The sequence below is a fragment of the Herpailurus yagouaroundi genome, unplaced genomic scaffold (genome assembly GCF_014898765.1).
Source record: "Herpailurus yagouaroundi ecotype Mexico unplaced genomic scaffold, PumYag 192, whole genome shotgun sequence".
Lineage (NCBI taxonomy): Eukaryota > Metazoa > Chordata > Mammalia > Carnivora > Felidae > Herpailurus > Herpailurus yagouaroundi.
In genome coordinates this window covers 26878260-26899955 of record NW_024412423.1, presented here as the reverse complement: position 1 = coordinate 26899955, position 21696 = coordinate 26878260, and the positions used below count along the sequence as shown (strand labels likewise).

General features: G+C 34.8%; 1 protein-coding gene across 4 annotated transcripts in view; it reads right to left on the bottom strand.

The window, feature by feature from the left end:
* Window positions 1-21696, bottom strand: part of ANKHD1 (ankyrin repeat and KH domain containing 1) — a 134740-nt gene that overhangs the window by 39700 nt on the left and 73344 nt on the right. For 2 of the 4 annotated variants that reach the window (XM_040444677.1, XM_040444676.1), the window contains exons 11-14: window positions 8260-8347; window positions 4995-5122; window positions 4651-4794; window positions 3314-3416 (exon numbers count right to left, since the gene is read on the bottom strand). In XM_040444677.1, coding sequence (XP_040300611.1) covers window positions 3314-3416; window positions 4651-4794; window positions 4995-5122; window positions 8260-8347 — 463 coding nt within the window. Of the gene's footprint in view, window positions 1-3313; window positions 3417-4650; window positions 4795-4994; window positions 5123-8259; window positions 8348-17680; window positions 17755-21696 lie in introns of those variants that run through there. The other 2 variants (XM_040444675.1, XM_040444678.1) reach the window with 2 other exon arrangements.

Below are 21696 nucleotides of genomic sequence, written 5' to 3'. Positions count from 1 at the left end.
AGTAAAACAAGAAAAATATACAGGGTGAAACACTGTGTTGCCAGTAGAAATAATCTAGAGGTGGATACACATTGATAGATCTTTAAAACAGTGCTGAGTGAGAAAAGTAAAAAACAAAACATGACCTATAGCACAATACCAGTCATGTAAATCAAAAATACACACAAAGTAGTAAACATTTTATAAGAACAAAAGAACTCACATCAAACACAGTAGAGTCATTGCCTACAAGGGAAGTAAGGGAATGGGAAGACGGAGAAAAGAGAATAAATAAAACAAAAGAGGATCCATGACAATAAAGCAGCAGGAATGGAGTATGATTAACTCAACCTTCTTTCTATACTTTGAAGTCCAAGGGGAGGGGAAGAGGCAGGAGTGACCAGAGTCTGAAGGAAGATCCCATGAAGTGTTGTTGGACTCCAGAGAAAAGCAATTACTCCTCAAGAGGGCCTGAGGTACACACAAAGATGTGTTTTGTTTATCCTGACATCATTTTAGTGTTTTGCAACAAATTAGTTCTAAGATGTACAACCTGCAGAAGATAATTATGAGTCCTATCTTTTAGAATTCCTGGAGAACCAGTTACAACAAATAAGTTGGATGCAAGAGTGGCTTTAAGTAACAAATTTATTTACAAAACTGATTTGGAAGGGCAAAAGGTTGATATTATTTACATATCCTTTCCCAACTGAACGTTCAAAACTATAGTTAGTAAAGCTAAATAATGCTAGAAAATGGAGCATACCACTATCACCTGGTTTCACATTTTGTTTATAGAGGTGATCTTGAGGCCTCTGTCAGATACCACCTAGAATGCTGATTCCTTTGAAAACCGACCATGGATAAGTGAGATTAGTTGCCTAAAAAAGGAGAATATGGGTCAAGATGGATGGAGCCTAGGCAAACGAAGCACATGGATCATGAAAGAAAAGAATATCTGAATAGGATATATAAAAATACCTGGGTAAGTCTTTTTTTTTTTTTTTTAATGTTTATTTTGAGAGACAGAGAAAGAGAGAGACAGAGACAGAGCATGAGGGGGGAAGGAACAGAGAGAGGGGGAAGCACAGAATCCTAAGCAGGCTCCAGGTTCTGAGCTGTCAGCACAGAGCCTGACGCGGGGTTCAAACTCATGAACTGTGAGATCTTGACCTGAGCAGAAGTTGGACACTTGACTCACTGAGTCACCCAGGTGCCCCAAAATACCTGGTTAAGTTTTAAGGGCATGATATGTTCTAGAAGGATACAGATATGAATAATAAAAAGACTTCAGACATAAGTGAAATGTTCTAAGAACTTAAAAAGTGATTGCTAGGAAAGGAAGAGAGTCCTAAAGAGTAAGAACTCTTCCTCCATCCCTAATCAAACATGCAACACAGAGATAGTCTAAGGACTTAGAAGAAACAAAAACATGAGCAGTGAACAGAGATTTCACCAAAGAAATTTTTTTAGAGAAATAACAGAGTTTTGAGGAGAAAAAGACACTTTGAGGAGAAAAAAGTAATAATATTTCTTCCATAATTTAAGATAACGTTTTCCTATCTATCTGGATACTTCAGTATGTACGTTTACAACACCAACTAATTTTTCCTAATTCATAGTGATATAATACTCTACGATGCACATGATTTATATTAAAATAACATCTTAATACAGTGGATTATCACAGTTGGCTCTACGTAAAGAACTACTAGGTTGGCAATGCCACTGGCAGCTGACAACATCAAGTACCCAAGGGTCTAAATACAAGTGTTAATTTTTTCCTTCTCTAATAATTTAGTAAAATGAAAGATCATTAAAAAATTAGTTCATTTTTATGCTATTCAGTAAGTAATAAAACATCAGAGTGAAGAAAATAAGTAGATACTCAGTAAAGAAGGTCTTTCAGTAATTAAAAAATATGATTACTCACTTGAGCATCAACTTAAAGAAACCTTACCCAAACGTTTCTGTTGCCTTACATATTAAACCTGAATTTAAAATGTTTTACTTCTTCTCTGTTGACACTTTATGTCCTTCTTAGCTTATTTCTTGATTCTTTTGTGCCTCTGTGTTATTAATGTATTTTTTAATCATTTCTTATTTAGTACTGAATTTCTTTAGCCAAAGTTACTATAGTCTTCTACAATGTATAGCCAAACAAAAAATTATAAAAACAGAGACATTTAGGTTTAAGTATTTTACTAAAGGCTGTCAGTCAGTTAAGATACTCAGATTCCTTAACAAGTACATGCTTAATTTGTTTTTTATTTGTTAAGATTAAAAAAAGCAGTCTTAAAAAAAAATAGCAGTCTTATTTTTTGAAGAGTTTGAATAGCTAAGTGTCCAATAGAAAACTCCACAACTACCTTAAGTCAGAGAGATTGCAGATATTTGCTCTCTGAAATTAATAGTTTAGAAATGAACTAATCCTTGATCATGGCCCTCAATACTCTAAATTACTAAAATTGACATAATTTAAAAGTAGCTTCTGTTTGCTGCTATAATAGTCACCTCTAACCAACTTTTCTCAAATCATAGTATTAGAGGTACTAACATATACTTACACACTTCACTGTAATTTCAAAAATCTAAAGATTGGTTATTATATATTGAATGAAATACGCTCATAAATTTGTTTTTACATAGTTTTTAATACCTTACATATTACCTACTTTATTTCAGAGATTTGACAACTACACGATTATCAAGTGAAGGTATTTTCTATCTACAAGTGAAGACAGCAGGAAAATATGAGAGCTCATAAACTTAAGTCCTTTAAATAATATATGCTCCTTAATATTCACTTGGATATCATTTATATACTTTTTGATAGTTATTTGTCCAGGTTCACATGACAGATGTAAGCCCACCATATTCAGCATTACATGAAAGAAACTACATATAATTCTTAAACTTCTAACTCCCAGAGTTGAAAAGTGCTACTAAGACTTAACTAGACAGCAAACATACATTTTCATTCCTCATATTTTACTGTTGTTCAACAAAAGAATTGTCAAATGCAAAATGAATGCCTGATAAATTTTTGCTACTGTAATATAATCAACAGCCTGATATGCTTTTAAAGTATTTTCATCTGTGCAAGATGAAAACTCCAACTAGCAGTAGGTTAGCAAGAAAATTAGAAATCATTTTTCTTAGTATTTATGTTCTTTCATTTATAAATAATCTGTAAGACTACTAGCATTTGTCAGAAATCCCTAATTCAATTAATCCTGGGTACAGAGTTACGGTGTACCATTAAAGTACTTTTGTGAATTCATTAATTAGGTGATGAAATACCCATTTTAAGGAAAATAATTCAATAACTAACCTTTTTGTACTCCTAAAAGGGAAGGAGAGTTCTCCTGTGACGTTCTATCAGGTTCCTGGGGAGGTACAACCATGGCAAGTGTATGCATTGGTACACGTGGAACCTAAAAAATTAACTCAGAAAAAATACCATCTCAGACCAAAGAATAAAAAGGAGGCCCTTAAATGAAATGGAAATTTAGATTTTATTTATATGCCACCAAGCAAGCCTCACCAAAGAATAATTTCGAGAATAGTGAATAGTGAATTGGACAAGCTCCGGCAATCTATAAGCCGTGAATGATTTAAGCTAAAGAGAATTAGTATTACTCTCTTGTTAGAGAGAAAGCCTTATTGGGGCCTTGTTGGTTCTGATTATAGTTAAGAGTACAAGTCACATATTAACTGGCCAATTTACCCTTGTTCAAATTCTGTATGGGTCAAAAAAAAGAAAAGCCAACATAGTTGCCAAATTGTGGTATTTTAGCAGTTCTCAGGGTAACATTGTGGAAAAAAACTTAAGATTTCACTGAACTTTGTATACTTAGTACACTCTACAGTCTCTCCATATTTTTAGGTAGGCTTATAAATTACTTTAATGAATTTCTGATGCATATATCCTAGTTAACTATACCCTGGTTGACAAAAGTAGCTATCTCTACAATAATTAATACTGTATTGGGAGGTACTCAGGAAGAAGTTATCTCTTGGTTCAAGATTATGCTTAAGGTATTTATTAAAAACAACCCTACAGTATGATGACAACTTGGAAAATTTGTATTTATATTTGGTATTAAGTGTTTTGTAAAAAGGATTTTTTTTTCAGTAAGATAATAAGAAATTTTCATGTACTTTTGAAGAAAATAAACCTTAAAGATTTGGGATCATGTTTATCTCAATAAGTAATAGAAAAGAGAAACAAATCCATTTTGCTTAAAACTAATTTTATTTTGGGGTGCCTGGGTGACTCAATCAGTTGAGTGTCCACCTCTTGATTTTGGCTCAGGTCATGTTACCAGGGTTATGTGATCAAGCCTCACATCAGGTTCCTTACTGGCATGAAACCTGCCTAAGATTCTCTCTCTCCCTCTGTCCCTCTCCCCAGCTCACATTCTTTTTCTAAAATTAAAAAAAAAATGGTTTTAAACCTAATTTTATTTATTTATTTATTTAATTTTTAAGTTTACTTATTTAAGTAATCTCTATACCCAACGTGGGGCTTGAACTAACCACCCTGAGATCAAGAGTTGTGTGCTCTTCTGACTAAGCCAGCCAGGCACCCCTAAAAGTAATTTTAAACAAAAACTCCCAATCGATTTAAAGACCCTATATTTATAAGTCAACTCTGTTCTACTTTACCTGAGATTGATCTTGAGAAGGTGAGGTGAGCTGAGACACATCTGTAGTAGGAACTGACAGAACATTGTTCGGATAATCCAAGAGATAAGAAACAACATTTGTATGGCCACCTTTTGCAGCTTCAATGAGCATTGTAGAGCCATCCTGAGAAAAATTGATGCTATTAGTTAATTATCTGCAAATTTCTGCTTATGACTGCTATAGACATTTAGTTTCTTGGCAACCTGCCTACAACCAACATTCATTTATAAACAGTAATGAATATTAAGCACCGAGATGAGGCAAGCATAGTTTCATTATCTTTTAATAAAAACTATTTATTTACTTATTTTTAAGTAGAATACCTTGAGTCGATGAGTAGGGTCAGCTCCATGAGCCAACAGTAGCTCAACAACTGCCAGATGACCTCCTGCACAAGCCAGTGACACTACCGTATGGTCATTATTGGCTGTAGCCCTATTCACATTGGCACCTTCAAAGAAAATCAACAGCAAAATTAGAGAAAGCTGGAATCAAGTCAAGTTTGCAGATAATAATATCACTTTAGAGTTTTTTTGAAGTATGACATAAATTTAAAAAAAAAGCAAACAAATCCTAAGTGTACAGTTGAAAAATTTTTACAAAGTGAACACACCTGTGTAACCAGCACCCAGATAAAGAAACAGAACGCTATCCACATACCAGAAGTCCCACACCTTGTGCCCTCTTTCAGTCACTACCCACCCCTCCAATGGTACTACTATCCTGACTGCCAAACTGGTATTAGTTTTTGAACTTTATATGAATGAAATCATACAGTGTACTCTTTTGTGTCTGGCTTCTTTTGCCCAATTTAATTAATTTTCTTTTTTTTTTTTAACATTTATTTATTTTTGAGACAGAGAGAGACAGAGCATGAATGGGGGAGGGGCAGAAAGAGAGGGAGACACAGAATCGGAAGCAGGCTCCAGGCTCCGAGCCATCAGCCCAGAGCCCAACACGGGGCTCGAACTCACGGACCGTGAGATCGTGACCTGAGCTGAAGTCGGATGCTCAACCGACTGAGCCACCCAGGCGCCCCTGCCCAATTTAATATTTGTGAGATTCATCCACAATGTTGCACGTAGCTGTAGTTGGTTTATTCAATATCACTTTTAAAATGGAAAATCTAGAAGACTAAGATTAATAAATATATACAGGTTAATGAAAGCCTCAAATAATATTATGTCACTCTCAAAATGTTTCAAAGACACTTTTTACCTACTTCTAGAACGTGGCAATATAGCCAGGTCTCAAAGTAGAGAAAACAGATTATTTAAAAATAATATTTAAGAGACATATAATTCTTCATATTGTATAATTTAATAGTCAGAAGGACCTGGATATGGAGAGAAGACAATATCCAAAAATGTTATCTGAAAGGCTATTTAGTAAGTTGTTCAGAAGCGTTGTTCAAAATGACCTGAAGAAAGTCTAAATGCAAAATCTTTTCTTAGACACAGAATCTGAAGCGGGCTCCAGGCTCTGAGCTGTCAGCACAGAGCCTGACACGGGGCTCGGACTCACGAACTGTGAGATCATGACCTGAGCCAAAGTTGGACACTTAACCGACTGAGCCACTCAGGTGCCCCACTGCTAGAATTAATTTATTTAATTTTCAGAAATATCCAGTTGAACCTAATCCTAACTCACATAAAAGTACCTTTTGGGAAGGGCAAGACACACCAATAAACATTCTTACATTAGCAACGTGAAATTAGTTTTAAGGTTGTTAATAATAATAAATTTAGATGGTAGGATTGGTTAGCAGCTACTATAACCTAGAAAGGCTATAATCAATGTGTTCTTCCTCCTGACAAGCCTAATTACATGCTTAGCAGAGTTGTCACAGGGTATGATTAGATAACTTCCTCAGTAAAGGCGCATGTGAGAATTCCAAAGGTTACCCATTTATTATTACTTCAGTATGTTTGAGGTAAATTGCTTTTACAGACTATGTTATAACATTGCGTAAAGATATGCTTTATTTGATAACAAAAATGTGACATTAAGAAAATAAACCTAGGGGAGCCTGGGTGGCTCAGTCAGTTAAGCAACTGACTTCAGCTCAGGTCATGCTCTTGAAGTTCACGAGTTCCAGCCCCACATTGGGCTCTGTGCTGACAGCTCAGACCGTGAAGCCTGCTTCGGATTCTGTGTCTCCCTTTCTGCCCCTCCCCAGCTCGTGCTCTATCTCTCTTTCTCTCTTTCTCAGAAATAAATAAACATTAAAAACTTTTTTTTAAATAAAAAGAAAAGATGGGGCGCCTGGGTGGCTCAGTCAGTTAAGCATCCGACTTCGGCTCAGGTCATGATCTCACGGTTTATGGGTTCGAGCCCTGCATCGGGCTGTGTGCTGACAGCTCAGAGACTGAAGCCTGCTTCGGATTCTGTGTCTCCCTCTCTCTCTGCCCATCTCCCGCTTGTGCTCTGTCTCTTTCTGTCTCTCAAAAATAAATAAATGTAAAAAAAATTTTTTTTAATAAATAAAAAGAAAACAAACCTAGTTGTATCCAATTAAAGAAGAAAAGTATATTTAAAATGATAAAATTTTATACTGCTTTCTAAATAACACAAAATGTCCCAAATTTTGCTGGAATGTAGATATCAAATTTTTATTTTTATCTAAAATTTTTATTTCACAAAATATAACATCACCTGAGCAGACCTTCCTTGAATTTTAGCATCCTACCCCAGGATCTTTCATCAGATGCCAGAGTACCTCTAACACTATACACAGAGTTAGGCTGAACCAAATGAAATAGCTGATATTACCATTTTTGATATATAAAACGACAGTTTTATATGGTTCAACCTAACATGGCTTTAGCAGTGTTTCACTTTTTCATAATAAACAGTCTTGAACTACCTTTTCACTCATCATTTGAACTTCTTTGCTTGAATATATTTTAATAATATAATCTCTAGAGGAATATAAAATTAATAAATAACAGCCTTGCATACTTGGTTAATTCAAGTGTATGGTAAACAATAGTAGTGGCCTTTCTTCCACCCCTCCCCACCCAACCTTCCAGCAAAACTTCCTTATCATTAAGTGTTGAACAATACTCTACTAAATATAGCTAGATATTTTATATTTGGCTTTTCCAACTTTTGGGAGCAATAATATGCTACTTGGTTGATGAACTTCAAACTCAAATTTAATAAAGAAAAATCCCAATAAGTACCTCATGAACTCTACACTTACTAAATAAAAAACAGCAAGAAAAGGTGATAATACGAGGTTCCTGCTTGGCTCAGTCGGTTAAGCGTCCAGCTCTTGATTTCGGCTCAGGTCATGATCTCACAGTTGTGGGTTCAAGCCCCGCACCAGGCTCTGCACTGACAGCGTAGAGCTTGCTTGGGTTTCTCTCTCTCTCCCTCTCTCTCTCTGCCCCTCCCCACTTGTGCACTCTCTCTCTCAAAAAATAAACTTAAAAAAGTATTTTCTAAAAAGACTAGAATACAATGCTTGTACTGTAGGAAAAGTCGCTTTCACATAAATAAAAATAAATAAACAAACAAACAGTTAAGGATTTTTTTTCCCAGAAATCACAGCTTCTTACAAATGATGACTTATATTTTCCTTACCTTTGCTAATAAGAAACTGCACAGTGCACAAATGACCAGCTCTTGCAGCTTTCATCAAAGGTGTTCTTCCACCTTCAGATTCATGTTCCTATTAAAGAAACAAAAAATAATCCATCAGTGCCAATTCATTAACCATCTATTTTAAACACTTAGTACAAATGACATGATAAATAAGAGATTTAATACTTACTCAATGTAGCCACTTATACTACCCATTTCAATTCCTACAAAATGTAGGATTAATTTCAGTCCACACTAGATGGTGTAACTTTTTTAAGGGCAAGTTCAGTTTTGCATACCGAACAGCATTTAAAGATAATACTTATGTTCAGTTTGATCCTCAAAGAGAAATAGCTGCATTTTTCTAAGCATAAGGCTAAAAAGATGTTTTCCTAACTATTCATATGAATTATGAAAAAGCAACCTTAGTCATACAGGTGAGCAGGAAGATTGTGATCCTAAGAGATTAGAAACCAATAAGAACTCTATCAAAGGGCAGAAACCAGTCCCTAAAGTAAAACACTATGGTATTTCAAGAAAAAAGGGAAAAGAAAAATATACCAATGAGCAGACATTTTTTTAGAAATTAAATATGTAAGTAGTGAAAGGCAAAAACAACAGTTTTATAATAGCAGAAAGATTGCTGTTCCTTTTAGGAAGTTTGCCAGCAAGAGAAGTGAACGATAAAACAGCTTCCAACCATCCAAATATCAAATGCCACCAAAAGGAGCTTGCTTATATTATGTAGTGAGTAGTCCTGTTGGAAGAACTGTAAACTCTTACTATATTCATCTCAGTATGAAAATGTAGCTGATAAACTGCTTCCATGAAAAGTTCACTCACCTATCCCCTCTTTCATTATCTATGCAAGCATTAACTTCTGTTGTTCTGGTCCTCTTTTGCTACTAAGAAAAACTTGATAAAGAACAGTAATTAACTCAAGCTTTACTTCAGCTCTATTCTAGTTAACTCAGAATCCTTTAGCTACCACACAGTCAACTTAAAAATAGTGTGCTCTGGAGCGCCTTAGGTGGTTCATTCGGTTAAACATCCAATCCAATTCTTGATTTCAGCGCAGGTCATGATCTCACACTTGTGAGATGAAGCCCCTCTTCGGGCGCTGTGCTGAGCATGGAGCCAGCTTGGGATTCTCTCTCTACCTCTGTCTCTGCCCCTCCCCTACTCGCATGTGCACACATGCTCTCTCTCTCAAAATAAATGAACCAAAAAACTTAGTGTGCTTTGCCAATAGGATGCAATTTAGTCAGTTTATATAACTATACCTAATCTACAACATGGGCAAACTAACAACGAGAAATAAGTAGATTGTCAACCTAATGGAAACTTCAAACTGGTCTGCAGTGATGGAAATTACAGTCTAAAAGAGATTTTAATATTTTTATCTTGATAGTGTAGAATCTCTCAGCCTCTTATAAAAATTAATGTTTCGACTTCTTGATTGTTATGTACAGATAAACCCATTTTAAGTTGAAAATATCTTAAATGAAAATGCACTTAGGGGTTCCTGGGTGGCTCAGTTGGTTAAGCATCTGACTTCGGCTCAGTTCATGATCTCACAGTTTGTGAGTTCGAGTCCCGCATCGGATGAGCACGAGCCCTGTATCGGGTGAGCACGAGTCCCACTTTGGGTGAGCCCTGCTTCTCTCTCTCTCTCTCTGCCCCTCGTGAGATTCTCTCTGCCACTCACTCACTTGCGCCCTCTAAATAAATAAATAAATAAATAAATAAATAAATAAGAAAATGCATTTAACACACCTAACCTATTAAACATTATAGCTTAGCTAAGCCTACCTTAAACATGCTCAGAACATTTGTGTTAGCCCACAGTTGGAAAAAATCACCAAGAACAAAGCCTTCTTCATCATAAAGTACTTAATATCTCATACAACTTATTGAATACTGTACTGAAAGTGAAAATGGTTCTATGCATAGAACAGAATGGTTGTGAGTGCATTGGTTGTTTATCCCTGAGATCCTTGACACCACGTGGCTCACTGGAGCTGCTGCTCACTGCTGCTTCCCAGCATTTTAAGAGTATCTTACCAAATAATGCCAGCCCAGAAATAGGTCAAAATTCAAAATTCGAATGCTTTCTACTGAATGCATACTGCTTATTGCATATTGCAATATTGCAATTGCATATTGCTTTTGCATCATTGTAAAGTCGAAAAATCCTAGGTGAACCATTATAAATCGGGGACCATCTGTATGGACGTAGCTACATGAACCGCTCCTTCATCTTTCAATCATATATTAGTTTGTATAACTATTTGGCTAACATGTCTCTGCCACTAAATTGTAAGCTCCATGAGCATAGTAATCACATCCATTTATGCTTACCATTATATACCTAATGTCTAAAACAATGACGTGTTTCAATAAGGTTTACCGAGAAGGAACCTAAGTGTAACTGACCTCTCAAATCTTCCCTTTCATAGTACTGAGGTTTGAAGTTTTAATTTTCTACTAGGTAAATAAGAGAAAGAAAAGTTAATTTGACAAGAAATTAAGAGTAGTAGCTAAACTCAGAGTAAGACATTCATTATCTGCATTTGATAATACATTGTTACTAGAACATGGGTGGGCAATAATAACATCACTTTTCCTTTTTTTTTTTCTTTCTTATCTCTTAAGCCTAGCAATGACACCCATCAGCATAACAAGGTCCTGTGAATAATGGCAAAGACAAAAGATTTTGAAAGCCCTCCTTTAAAATAAACTTTTAAAATAACTGTTAGGTCTGCATATATCAAACATTACTACAGCTGTTAAAGGATAAGAAATCACAAAAGTACAGTCCCAAGATCCTCACCCCAAGTCAAATTCCAAAATTCAACATACTAACCAAATTTCTGAAATGAAAGGTGTGAAAAGATGCCTGTTTTATTTTCCTCCCTATAAATATATATACATGCACTTTTTGGTTTTGAGAAACATTATTATGTTTGAGAAAATGGTTGATAAAACAATGCCCCAACTTTATAAGGCATTATAATATTTCACATCTAAAATCAATACTGTAAATCCCACAACATATATCATTTGCCCCAAAACATCTGACCATTAAATCTTTCTTTTAAAATAGGGATGGGGCAGGGAACACCTCAGTGGTTCAATCGGTTAAGCATCCGATTCTTGATTTCAGCTTAGGTCATGATCTCAGAGTTTGAGAGTTCTAGCCCCCCATTGGGCTGTGTGCTGACAGTGGGGAGCCTGCCTTGGGTTCTCTCTCTCTCTGTCACTACCCTACTCATGCCCTCTCTCAAAAGATAAACTTTATTTTAAGATAAACTTAAAGGGGCGCCTGGGTGGCGCAGTCGGTTAAGCGTCCGACTTCAGCCAGGTCACGATCTCGCGGTCCGTGAGTTCGAGCCCCGCGTCGGGCTCTGGGCTGATGGCTCAGAGCCTGGAGCCTGTTTCCGATTCTGTGTCTCCCTCTCTCTCTCTGCCCCTCCCCTGTTCATGCTCTGTCTCTCTCTGTCCCAAAAATAAATAAACGTTGAAAAAAAAAAAGATAAACTTAAAATAATAATAATAATAAAAATAGAATAGGAATTGGGGTATCTGGGTAGCTCTGCCGGTTAAGCATCCTATTCTTGATTTTGGCTCAAGTCATGTTCTCCGTTTCCTGTGTGGGCTCTGTGCTGACAGCATGAAGCCTACTTGAAATTCTCCCTCTTTCTCTGCCCCTCCCCCACTCACACTCTGCTTCTCTCAAAATAAATAGATAAACTTAAAAAAAGTCTTTGCCCCCCTCCAAAATAGGAATCAAAGTAATATATACTACTTACTTATGAATGTTGGGTTTGTTAGCACAGCCAATATTTGTTCAAGATCAATCAAACTTTAACATATAAATTATGATTATTTTTCCTTCATAAACACAGAAAATTATTTTCCAAGGTTATAAACTTAATATTGACATTGTAATATTGCTTCTTTCTCTGTTTTGGGGAATAGCTAGAATAATAGAGTTCATTTGTTCCTTGAACATTTGGTAAAACTCACCTATAAATCCATCTGGTTTCTTACCTTCATTGGATTAGATTTTAAACTACTGAATTCAATGTGTAACACTTATTGTTCTATTGAGGTTTCCTGTTCATGAGTCAATTTTGATAATTTACATACTCACAGAAAAAAATCAGTACTTATCTCATGTCAGCATTCAAACTTATTCACTGTTCATATGACTGACTGCCTTATACATTTTAAAGATCTCTAATGTATCATATAGTTATAACTACCTTTAAATTTCTATCATTTACCTGTGCCTATCCCCCTTAAAAAAAAATAGTGTGCCTTATTTTATCTATTTCAGTAGTTGTGTTTTGTTGTTAAATCAGCTTTTAATTTTACTTTTTTTTCCCTATTTTTCCTTTTTTACCCTATTTTTTGTTGTTTTCTATTCTATAAATTTTGCTTTTATCTTTATTCCTTTCTTGTTTATCCTGTTGTTTTTTTATTAGCCTCATTTACTTTCATTTTATATAATATAAAAAATTTCCTTCTAAGGGCCACTTTAGCTGTATCCTCTTACCTAAGTTTTGATGTGTAGTTTTTGTGATAACTTCTTTGTAATTTTTACTATGATTATAACTGTGATTGTCTCCTACCCATGCACTATGTAAAAGTATCTTTCTTCATTTTACAGGTGATTTTTAAAAAGTTTTTATTGTTGATTTGTAATTTTAAAGCAATAGAGACCAAAGAAATGTAGCCCATATGACTAGTAAGTTTGTTTTAAAGACTTTTTGTGGCATATAACATGGACAATTTTTATACGTGTTCCATGTGTTGTTAAAGAATATATAGCATATATAGTGGAAACAATGTTAGCTCTTTATTTACAAGACCAAATTTGGGGCACCTGGGTGGCTCAGTCAGTTGAGTGTTTGAATCTTGGTTTGGCTCAGGTTATGATCCCAGGGTCATGAGATCAAGCCCCATGTCAGGCTCTACACTGAGTGTGGAGCCTACTTAAAATTCTCTCTCTCTCCCTCTCTCTCAATCTCTCTCTCTCTCCAGCTGCTCCTCTTCCACCCTCTCTCTCACTCTAATTAAAAAAAAAAAAAAAAACTATTAAAAAAAAGAAAACTTGAGTTTTCTATTCTTAACAATTGTTTTGTCTATTTGATCAGTTTCATGCAGAAGTGTATGGAAAAAATCCTATCACCACAAATGTAGACTTATCTTTCTTGTAACTTTGTAATTTTCTATTTTACTTAGAGAGAAGATCGTTAGTTACTGATTAGCAACTGATTGTTATGATCAGTTGGGAGCATTTATCTCTAAAAATGCTTTTTACTTAAAATTCTACTTCATCTGGTATTAATACTGCCTTACATACTTTTTCCATCACTTTGTCTACCTTTCTCTATCACTGTCTTTAGATTTATCCCCTGAAAACAGAATTTGCTAGATTTTGGTATTATTCGTCTAATTCAAAATCTCTGCCTTTAACAGCTGTGTCCAATAGGTTTACGTTTGTTCTGATTACTGATATGTTTTTAAAAAAAAAAAAAAAAAAGTCAAGTTTTTCAGTACCTGATCCTCTTCTCTTGAACACAGGGGCTCTAGTGTGGCCTTTCCACCTTCTAACACATCCTTCTGAATTTCATGCTATTGCTGCCTAGAATTTTAGTATCACTTTGGTTTTAAGCATAAAAATTTGGGTTTTGTATTTATAAATTTTTATTTATAATATGTTTCACTAATTTCTTTGCTTACCGTAGCTTCTTGCATCCCACGCCTTCCTCCAGGATATATTTCTCTCCTTATTGATGTACATATCTTTTAGTAGTTCTTTTGGCAAGGATCTGAGGTGATAAGCTCTTTTATTCTTTGTAGATCTTAAAATAAGCTTATTTTTCCTTCTCTGGAATAGTGGCTGAATATAGAACTCTATTTTTTTTTCCTGGTATGTGGAGGATATTACTTCCCATTGTCTTCTGTGATTATTACTGTTGATGAGAGTCTGCTGTCAAAGTTTGATCGTTGTTCCTTTGAAGTAACGCATTTTTTTTTCTCTAGTAGCTTTTTAAGATACTGTTCTTTATCTTTCAAATTCTACAGCTTCATTTGTTCTGCTTAGTGATTAATTTTTCAACCAAGGATTCATGTCTAACTTCAATTCCAGAAGATTCTCTACCATTAGCTCTTCAAACATTGCCTCTGCTTTGTTTGCATCTCTATCCTCTCATTCAGGAACTTCAAAGAGATGTGTGGTAGAGCGTCTCAATCTACCCTTGCTCTCAGTTTCTCTTTCATATTTCCCATTTCTTTATCTTTATGCTATATCTTGTTATTTCTTGTTTTGTCATCTGATTCACTCATTTTTTTTTATTCAGCATGTCCAATATACTACTTAACATATGTTGAATTTTTATTTCCACAACTTTCTCCCCAAAGTTTAAATTTTTTATTTCATACCTGTCTGTTAATTCATAATTACTGGCTTTCATTTCATTTTCTCACATTGTTTTATGGCTATTGGTTATAGCTTAAAATAAGCATGTTCAAAGTCTTTTCTTTCAATTGCCTGGGCTTGTATTCTGCTGCTTTGCTAACTTTTTGTTTGTTTGCATTTTGACTATCTCTTGATGTAGATTTGGTCTTGAACGCCATAATTTTTTTGTTTGAAAAGCTCATTTTGCGTGGGAGTTGTTTCTTTTATTTCCATCCATAGGTTTATCCCTTCTCATCAGATGGTTTGAAACTTGCCTGAATCTGGTCCTTAAAGTCCATCTCAAAAGTAGATCTTTCATTGGCAACTTAAATTTCCAGTCTTATGGAGTAATTTCAGTTCTGCTCACTAAATCAAAAACCAGTGGCCTCCCAGTTCTTATTTAGAGTGTTATGTTTGCATCTTCATTCTACCAAGAACAAGTAGATAATTTCTAATCGCAACCAATGGCAGTTGCTTGGAGGGTTTATTTTTTTTTCCATCTTTGTTCATAGGTAGGGCAATAAGGTCCAGTTCCTTGCTTCAATCTAGCAGAGTAGATCTGCTGGCCTCTCTGTCTATTATGCATTCGGTCCCTGTGTCCCTACAGAAACTGACATGCCAGTCCCCAACCCCTCCCACCCCGTTTTGTTTTGGTTTTTTTACTCTTAATTCTCCTCGGGCCTACAGCTTCAGCTGTGGGGCCATGATCCATTTCTAGTCCAGACTCCAGACTTTTAAAATCTTGTTTCTAATATAGCTACATATTTTTAGTCTAATATAGCTCCCATATTTTACTTGTATCTATGGACTTGAAAACGACAGAGAGCAGAGAGGTTTCAAAACAGACCAACACTGACTTTACCTTCTTGACTGGAAGTCATTTGTACCTATATTTAAACAAGCTTGAAATAGCTGAAAAGGACTCATTAAACACACAATAACCTAGACAGAGAGAACTTGGCCTTTAAAAAAATGTATTAGGAGTTTTGTGTATTTCACAAATAGTTTTAGACCAAGAAAAAAATAGGTAAAAGTTTTCCAGCTTTCAACAGTTAAACTAAAAAAATATGTATACGTTATTCTTTAATAAAAAGTTAATAGTTAAAAAGTGGGAGGTCATATTAAAAGTTAATTAAGGTAGCTAATCACTCATGGTTGAAATATACTGATAAATGAATAATTAGAACTGATAAGTCCCCTAAAATCTTATCCGTGAAAAATACACTGCAAAGTGCTGGTTCTGATGAATAAGCACTAGGAGAAAAAAGGCGTAGTTTTTTTTTTGTTTTTTTTTTTTTTCCCCATTTGGGTTTAGATAACAAAATTTAATTGAAAATAAACTTTATTATTTTTGTAAATAAGTGATTTCCTTTAAACTCACAGCCATGGATATCCAAGGTATACATCTAAGGATTGTAATTGTATCACAGAGGCAGCACTTCTTGGAGTTGGAGGAGGACATTGTCAAGGGAAGGACCAGAATCCCAGGGAAGTGAGGGAGACTGTTTTATACCATATATGTACTAGAGGATTCTGATGGACTTCCCTGGGGGGTATGTTCTTTCAATCCACCACTGTTATTTTAATTATTACCTGAGTGATGTGCTGTTACTTATCTTATTCATATCCCTCAGGAGAACATGAAATGCAAAAAAGATTGAGGCACTAGTCTAGGGCTTGTGTTTAGCTCAGTTTCTAAAAATCACAAATAACAAAGAGAAAAACCAAACTTCTCAGTTTGGATGGAGGAAGAAGGATGGATTATAAAGCCAAGATGGAAAAGGAACAGAACTCAGCAGTGATACAGAATAATCTATGGACTCTAGCAATGTCTCAAAGTGTGGAATATGGAAAACTTGTCATCAGAATCTCCTGGGATATCGTTTATAATGCAGATTCCCCATTTCGGATCTGCTAACTTTCAACTTCTAAAAGGGGGGCCACAAACCTCATTTTAAAAAAAGCATCTCAAGTTTTGAGACTTACAGCCAGAGAGAGAGACTTATAATCAGATTTCCTATAATAAATCTAGGGAGAAAGAAATACTTCATCTGAAATAACACTTAGCTTTACATTCTTGATCGGAGCCTAAGATAGTATACAACTAAAATTCGTATTTTCACATAATATTCTGTGAAATATATTTACTTTTTTCAAAATAGAATGAATATAATAACTTCGTACTCAATAAGCCAATAATGAAGATGTTTAATAAGCATTGTGACTAAGAGCAGCTTGATACTAGGAAGTTTATTTTAGAAGGTCTAAGCTAATTGTGATACAATCACAATTTATTCTGAATTTTAAAATTAAGCACTGCTCCTTAGTTTAAACAAATCTCTCTGCATTAAAATGGATACTAAATTTGCTTAAAATCATCAGTACAAATTTAACACATTTTCTCAAAAGAAAAGTTTGCTTACACATTCACCTTCTTAAAAACCAATTTCAGAATGATATTACAGGGGACAATTTTATGAAAATAATTTTAACTTTATAGAAATTAACGGCATGAATAATAGAGTCAGTGTTTCACTAAACTAATTTTTTTGTTTGTTTGAGGATTATATAAAAAACAGTCTAACATATCTCCCTGCATCTATCTGAGTTTTGAATTTTTGATGAAAAAAGTTGAAAGCAAAGGATTTGGTAACTGAGACTTTCTCTCTGGAGTATGTTAAATGTCCCAGTAAGGAAGAATGCAAAAGAAGTATCTGAATAAGAAAATCTATTTTCACCTAAGATTTCTTAGGAATACCACATAAAAAGAATACTAAGGAAGCAAACTACTAGTAACATAAAACTCTTTTTATTGGAACTTCATAATCTTTTTCAATTGAAGAGGATTTCTTTTGTCACCCAGCAAGGTCCTGGAACTTCTTGGCTGGAATTCAGATATCCAGAGTTCTGGTTACCTATAACATCTATTCTTTATGTAGTAGCTTACAAGCATCAAAGGCCTCCCTCACCTGATGCTTGGCCGGATCTATGCCCTCCAAAATAGTCTTCATGTCCTCCTGCTTGTCCTGTGAAAGGAAAAAGAAGAACTCACGGATCTTATTCCAAAAATGAAAATCACATTTGGCCATGAAGACCTTGTGACTGGTATTTCAGGTGCTGGGTTTTGTAAACTCAGGATCTTCAACTAAAAGGAGTCTCATCTATAGAGACCATAATCTCAGAAGCCGACTATGATTTTATTTTAAGGGTATGATGTGGTTGTCTACAAAATAACTTTCATATAAACTTTAACACATGCAGATATAATTCTGCTGAATTTCTTGAACTCGTGCCTTTGTCCTCAAATACAACTAGAGCCACAGAATCAACAGCAGTGTCTTAGTATCTAACCAAGGAGAATAATTAAATCAAATGATTTGGGAATATCAAAAGTTGGGAGAAAAAGTAAGGAAAATACTAGAAGATCATTAAATAGTTATATAGCTTTCTCTCCAATGATAAATGCACTTGGTGCTCACACTTTTCAACTAAAACAGGAACCTCCAAAGGACTTGAGAGATGGAACAGACCTATTTTCTCTCGATCTAGACTCATGACAGAGAGAAAGTACTTGAAGGTAAGACAGGGATACAATAGAAGAAAGTGTAATAAGCCTTGCAGTCAACAACCAGGGTTAACTAAGTCTCCAAATAAAAGAAACATGGCCTAAAGAAAGCTTTACTTCTTAAGTCACCTCTGCCTCTTACTTGGGTGGTAGGCTTACCTAAGGGGATGTGTGCTCCTATGGTAGAGATGTGGTGAGAAAGTATGCTGAGACAACTACAGGACTTGAAGAAGCTGACTCTTAAGGCTCACTTTCTCTCCCTCCCCCACTGTCATATGATTTCCAACAAATAGCAAGCCTCACTCAAATATAAATAATAAGTACAAAGTATCCAACAGAGAACCTATTGAGAAATTCTCACAAAAATGCAAACAATAAAATTTTAGCCAAATAATCCCTATACTTCCAAATAAAGAGAACCTGAACTCTTAAAAAACTTGAACAAAATGATACAGCAGCAAGAGATTTAAAAGTAATAATGAAATAATGAAACCATGAAAACCACATAAAAGCACAAGAAAAAAAGTGACCCAGAGGATGGGCTTAAGAAAGAAACAACGCAAAAGAAAAGAAGAAAGAAATGAATTGGCCACAAAGATAATAAGAACAAGAAAGATCCATTATACAAATAATAAATATCCCAGAAGAAAACAGAATAGAAAAAGGAGCATAGAAGGATATAACAGAAGAAAACTGAAGGAGGGGGAAGAGGGGAAGACCTGAGGGAATGACCCAAAATCTTCAGACAGAAAGCACTCACTAATTTCCAGGAAAAAACTACTATAAAATAATAAACACCAAGACATATTCTGATGAAGTCACAGAGGTTTAAGAGTATAATGAAAGACTCTTATGATAATCCAGGCAGAAGAAAGTTTACTTACATATAATAGGGAATATTCTAGCAAGCTTTGGCAATATTCAGTACCAGAAGAGAGAATAGAGGGCTTAAAATTTTGAGGAGAAAAAAGAAGCAATTCAATAATTTGCTATATGGCTATATTCATTTATAAATACAACATACAGTAGTCTTAAAAATGCAAGTACCTGTAAACTCCTTTTTTGAGGGGGAAGAGAGTAATTTCAAATCAAAGTACCAGTATCAGCTAGCCAAAAGGTGAGTCAAGATTAGGAACTCAGGAATTAAGAAGCTACATGCTATGAAAAAGTAGTAAGGCAAACACTAAATCCTCTAAACATACAGTTAAAGTTAAACAATTATGAGAAACTGGGTCATAAAATGGATTGTAAATATAAATGTTATAAAACTATGACAATGCAAAAATAAAATAACTCATGCAAATCCTATGGTAGAAGATACATTATTTTCCTCTTTTAGAATGGAGTCAAGTGGTGCCTGGGTGGCTCAGTCAGTTAAGCATCCGACTCTTGATTTCAGCTCAGGTCATGATTTCACAGCTCACGAGTTCAAGCCCCAAGTTAGGCTCCATGCTGATAGCATGGGATTCTCTCTCCCTCTCTCTCTCTGCACCTGCCCCAATCTCTCTCTCTCTCTCTCTCTCTCTCTCTCTCTCTCTCTCTCTCTTTCTCAAAATAAATACATAAACTTAAAAAAAAAAAAGAAAAATGGAGTCAATATTGTCTGAATATTTGAGTCTTTAAAAAAATCATTTTGTTAAAGAAATTAACAAACTATTTCAAAACTTGCATTTGTAAATGATGTCTGAATAGTTTTTCAGAAAGTAACTTTATACCAGGCTTCAACAGTTCACAAAAGCTTTGGGAGCAATTAATGAGCAGCTCATAGGGCTACTTGGAACACAAAAAGATTTTTTTAGATAAAATAAACATGGGGGTTATGATCAGAGATTAGAAAATTAAACCATCAAGCAAGCAAGCAAGAAAGAAAGAAAGAAAAGAAAAGGGAAGAAGAAAAGAAAGGGGAAGGGAAGAAAGGGGAAGGGAAGAAAGGGGAAGGGAAGAAAGGGAGGAAAGGAAGGAAGGAAAGAAGGAAGGAAGAAACAACTCAAATTCATGTTTATAAGAACGTGGAGAATCAGATTTCAACTGTTAACAGAAATATAGACTGGTTCAGCATTTTTTAACAATTTGGCAGCAGCTATCAAAATCTTAGATGTGGACCCTCTGATAACCAGTAATTTCATTTCTAGGGATTTATCCCTATATATACATTCACAAAAGCAGCAAAGATACGTAAATATGTTTAACAGTATTTAGTGTAGCACTACTTACAAAAATTAAAAAACTGTAATAACCCAGAAGTTTATGAATAAATACATGGTTGATAAATTATATAGAACACTGGGTATCTGTGAAAAAGAATGAGAAATCTGTAAGAACCACCAGAGAAAAATATTTTAAGAAAAAAGTTACAGAACAGTCTATGTGATAACAAATCTGTTCATATAAAAAAAGACCTATAGCTCACATACGTGGACTCTATATATGCTTGGAGGGTATAGAAATGTCTAGAAGGACACACAACATATTGCTTAAATAAAAAAAAATTATGAAAGAGGAACTGGTTCACATTTCTATTCAATATTTAATATTGGTAACAAGTTAATCCTTCAAAACTTTTTCTTTTGACGAACTCCATATCAAATCTCATTTCAAAGAGATTGAGAACTGGAGAGTGTTAACATATCTATGTTCAAAACACTCAGTTTCAACTATTCTAAAAAAATGCTTGAAAAAGATTCTTTGGCTGGTAAAATACAATCCAAGGAAAGCAAAAAGAGTCAGACAGCCTACTTCATGGTTAGGGATGAAAATTAGTGATAGACCATTATGACATATTCAAAGTGCCGAATTTCCTCATCAGTGCAAAAGGGCTTCAATTTTTATTAATATATTAAAAACCCTTAAAAGCTATGGTCAAAACTACAGAGAAAATCAATGTAATAAAAAACAAGGGTGCATGGGTGGCTCAGTCAGTTAAGCATCGAACTTTGGCTCAGGTCACGATCTCACAGTTCATGACTTGAAGTCCCGCATCAGGCTCTGTCCTGAAAGTTCAGAGCCTGGAGTCCGCTTCTGATTCTGTGTCTTTCTCTCTCTCTGCCTCTCCCCTACTCATGCTCTGTCTTCTCTCTCTCTCTCTCAAAAATAAACATTAAAAAATTTTTTTTTAATTTATAAAAAAACCAAAATTCTATCTCAATAAGGAATTTATACAAAGCATTGAACAGTGATGACTATTTCCGTCAACATATGTGACTTTTCATCATACACACATAAAATATCTCTGGAAGGATACAGGAAATGAACAGTATTGATTGTCAATGGAAACTAAGTGCCTACGGGACACTTTTATATTTTGTGAATTTTGAACCCTATAAAGAAATCACCTATTTAAAACTAAGAAACAAATTTTTCAATCAATTATAAACTTTAGTTATACAATAATTTAGCCACAATA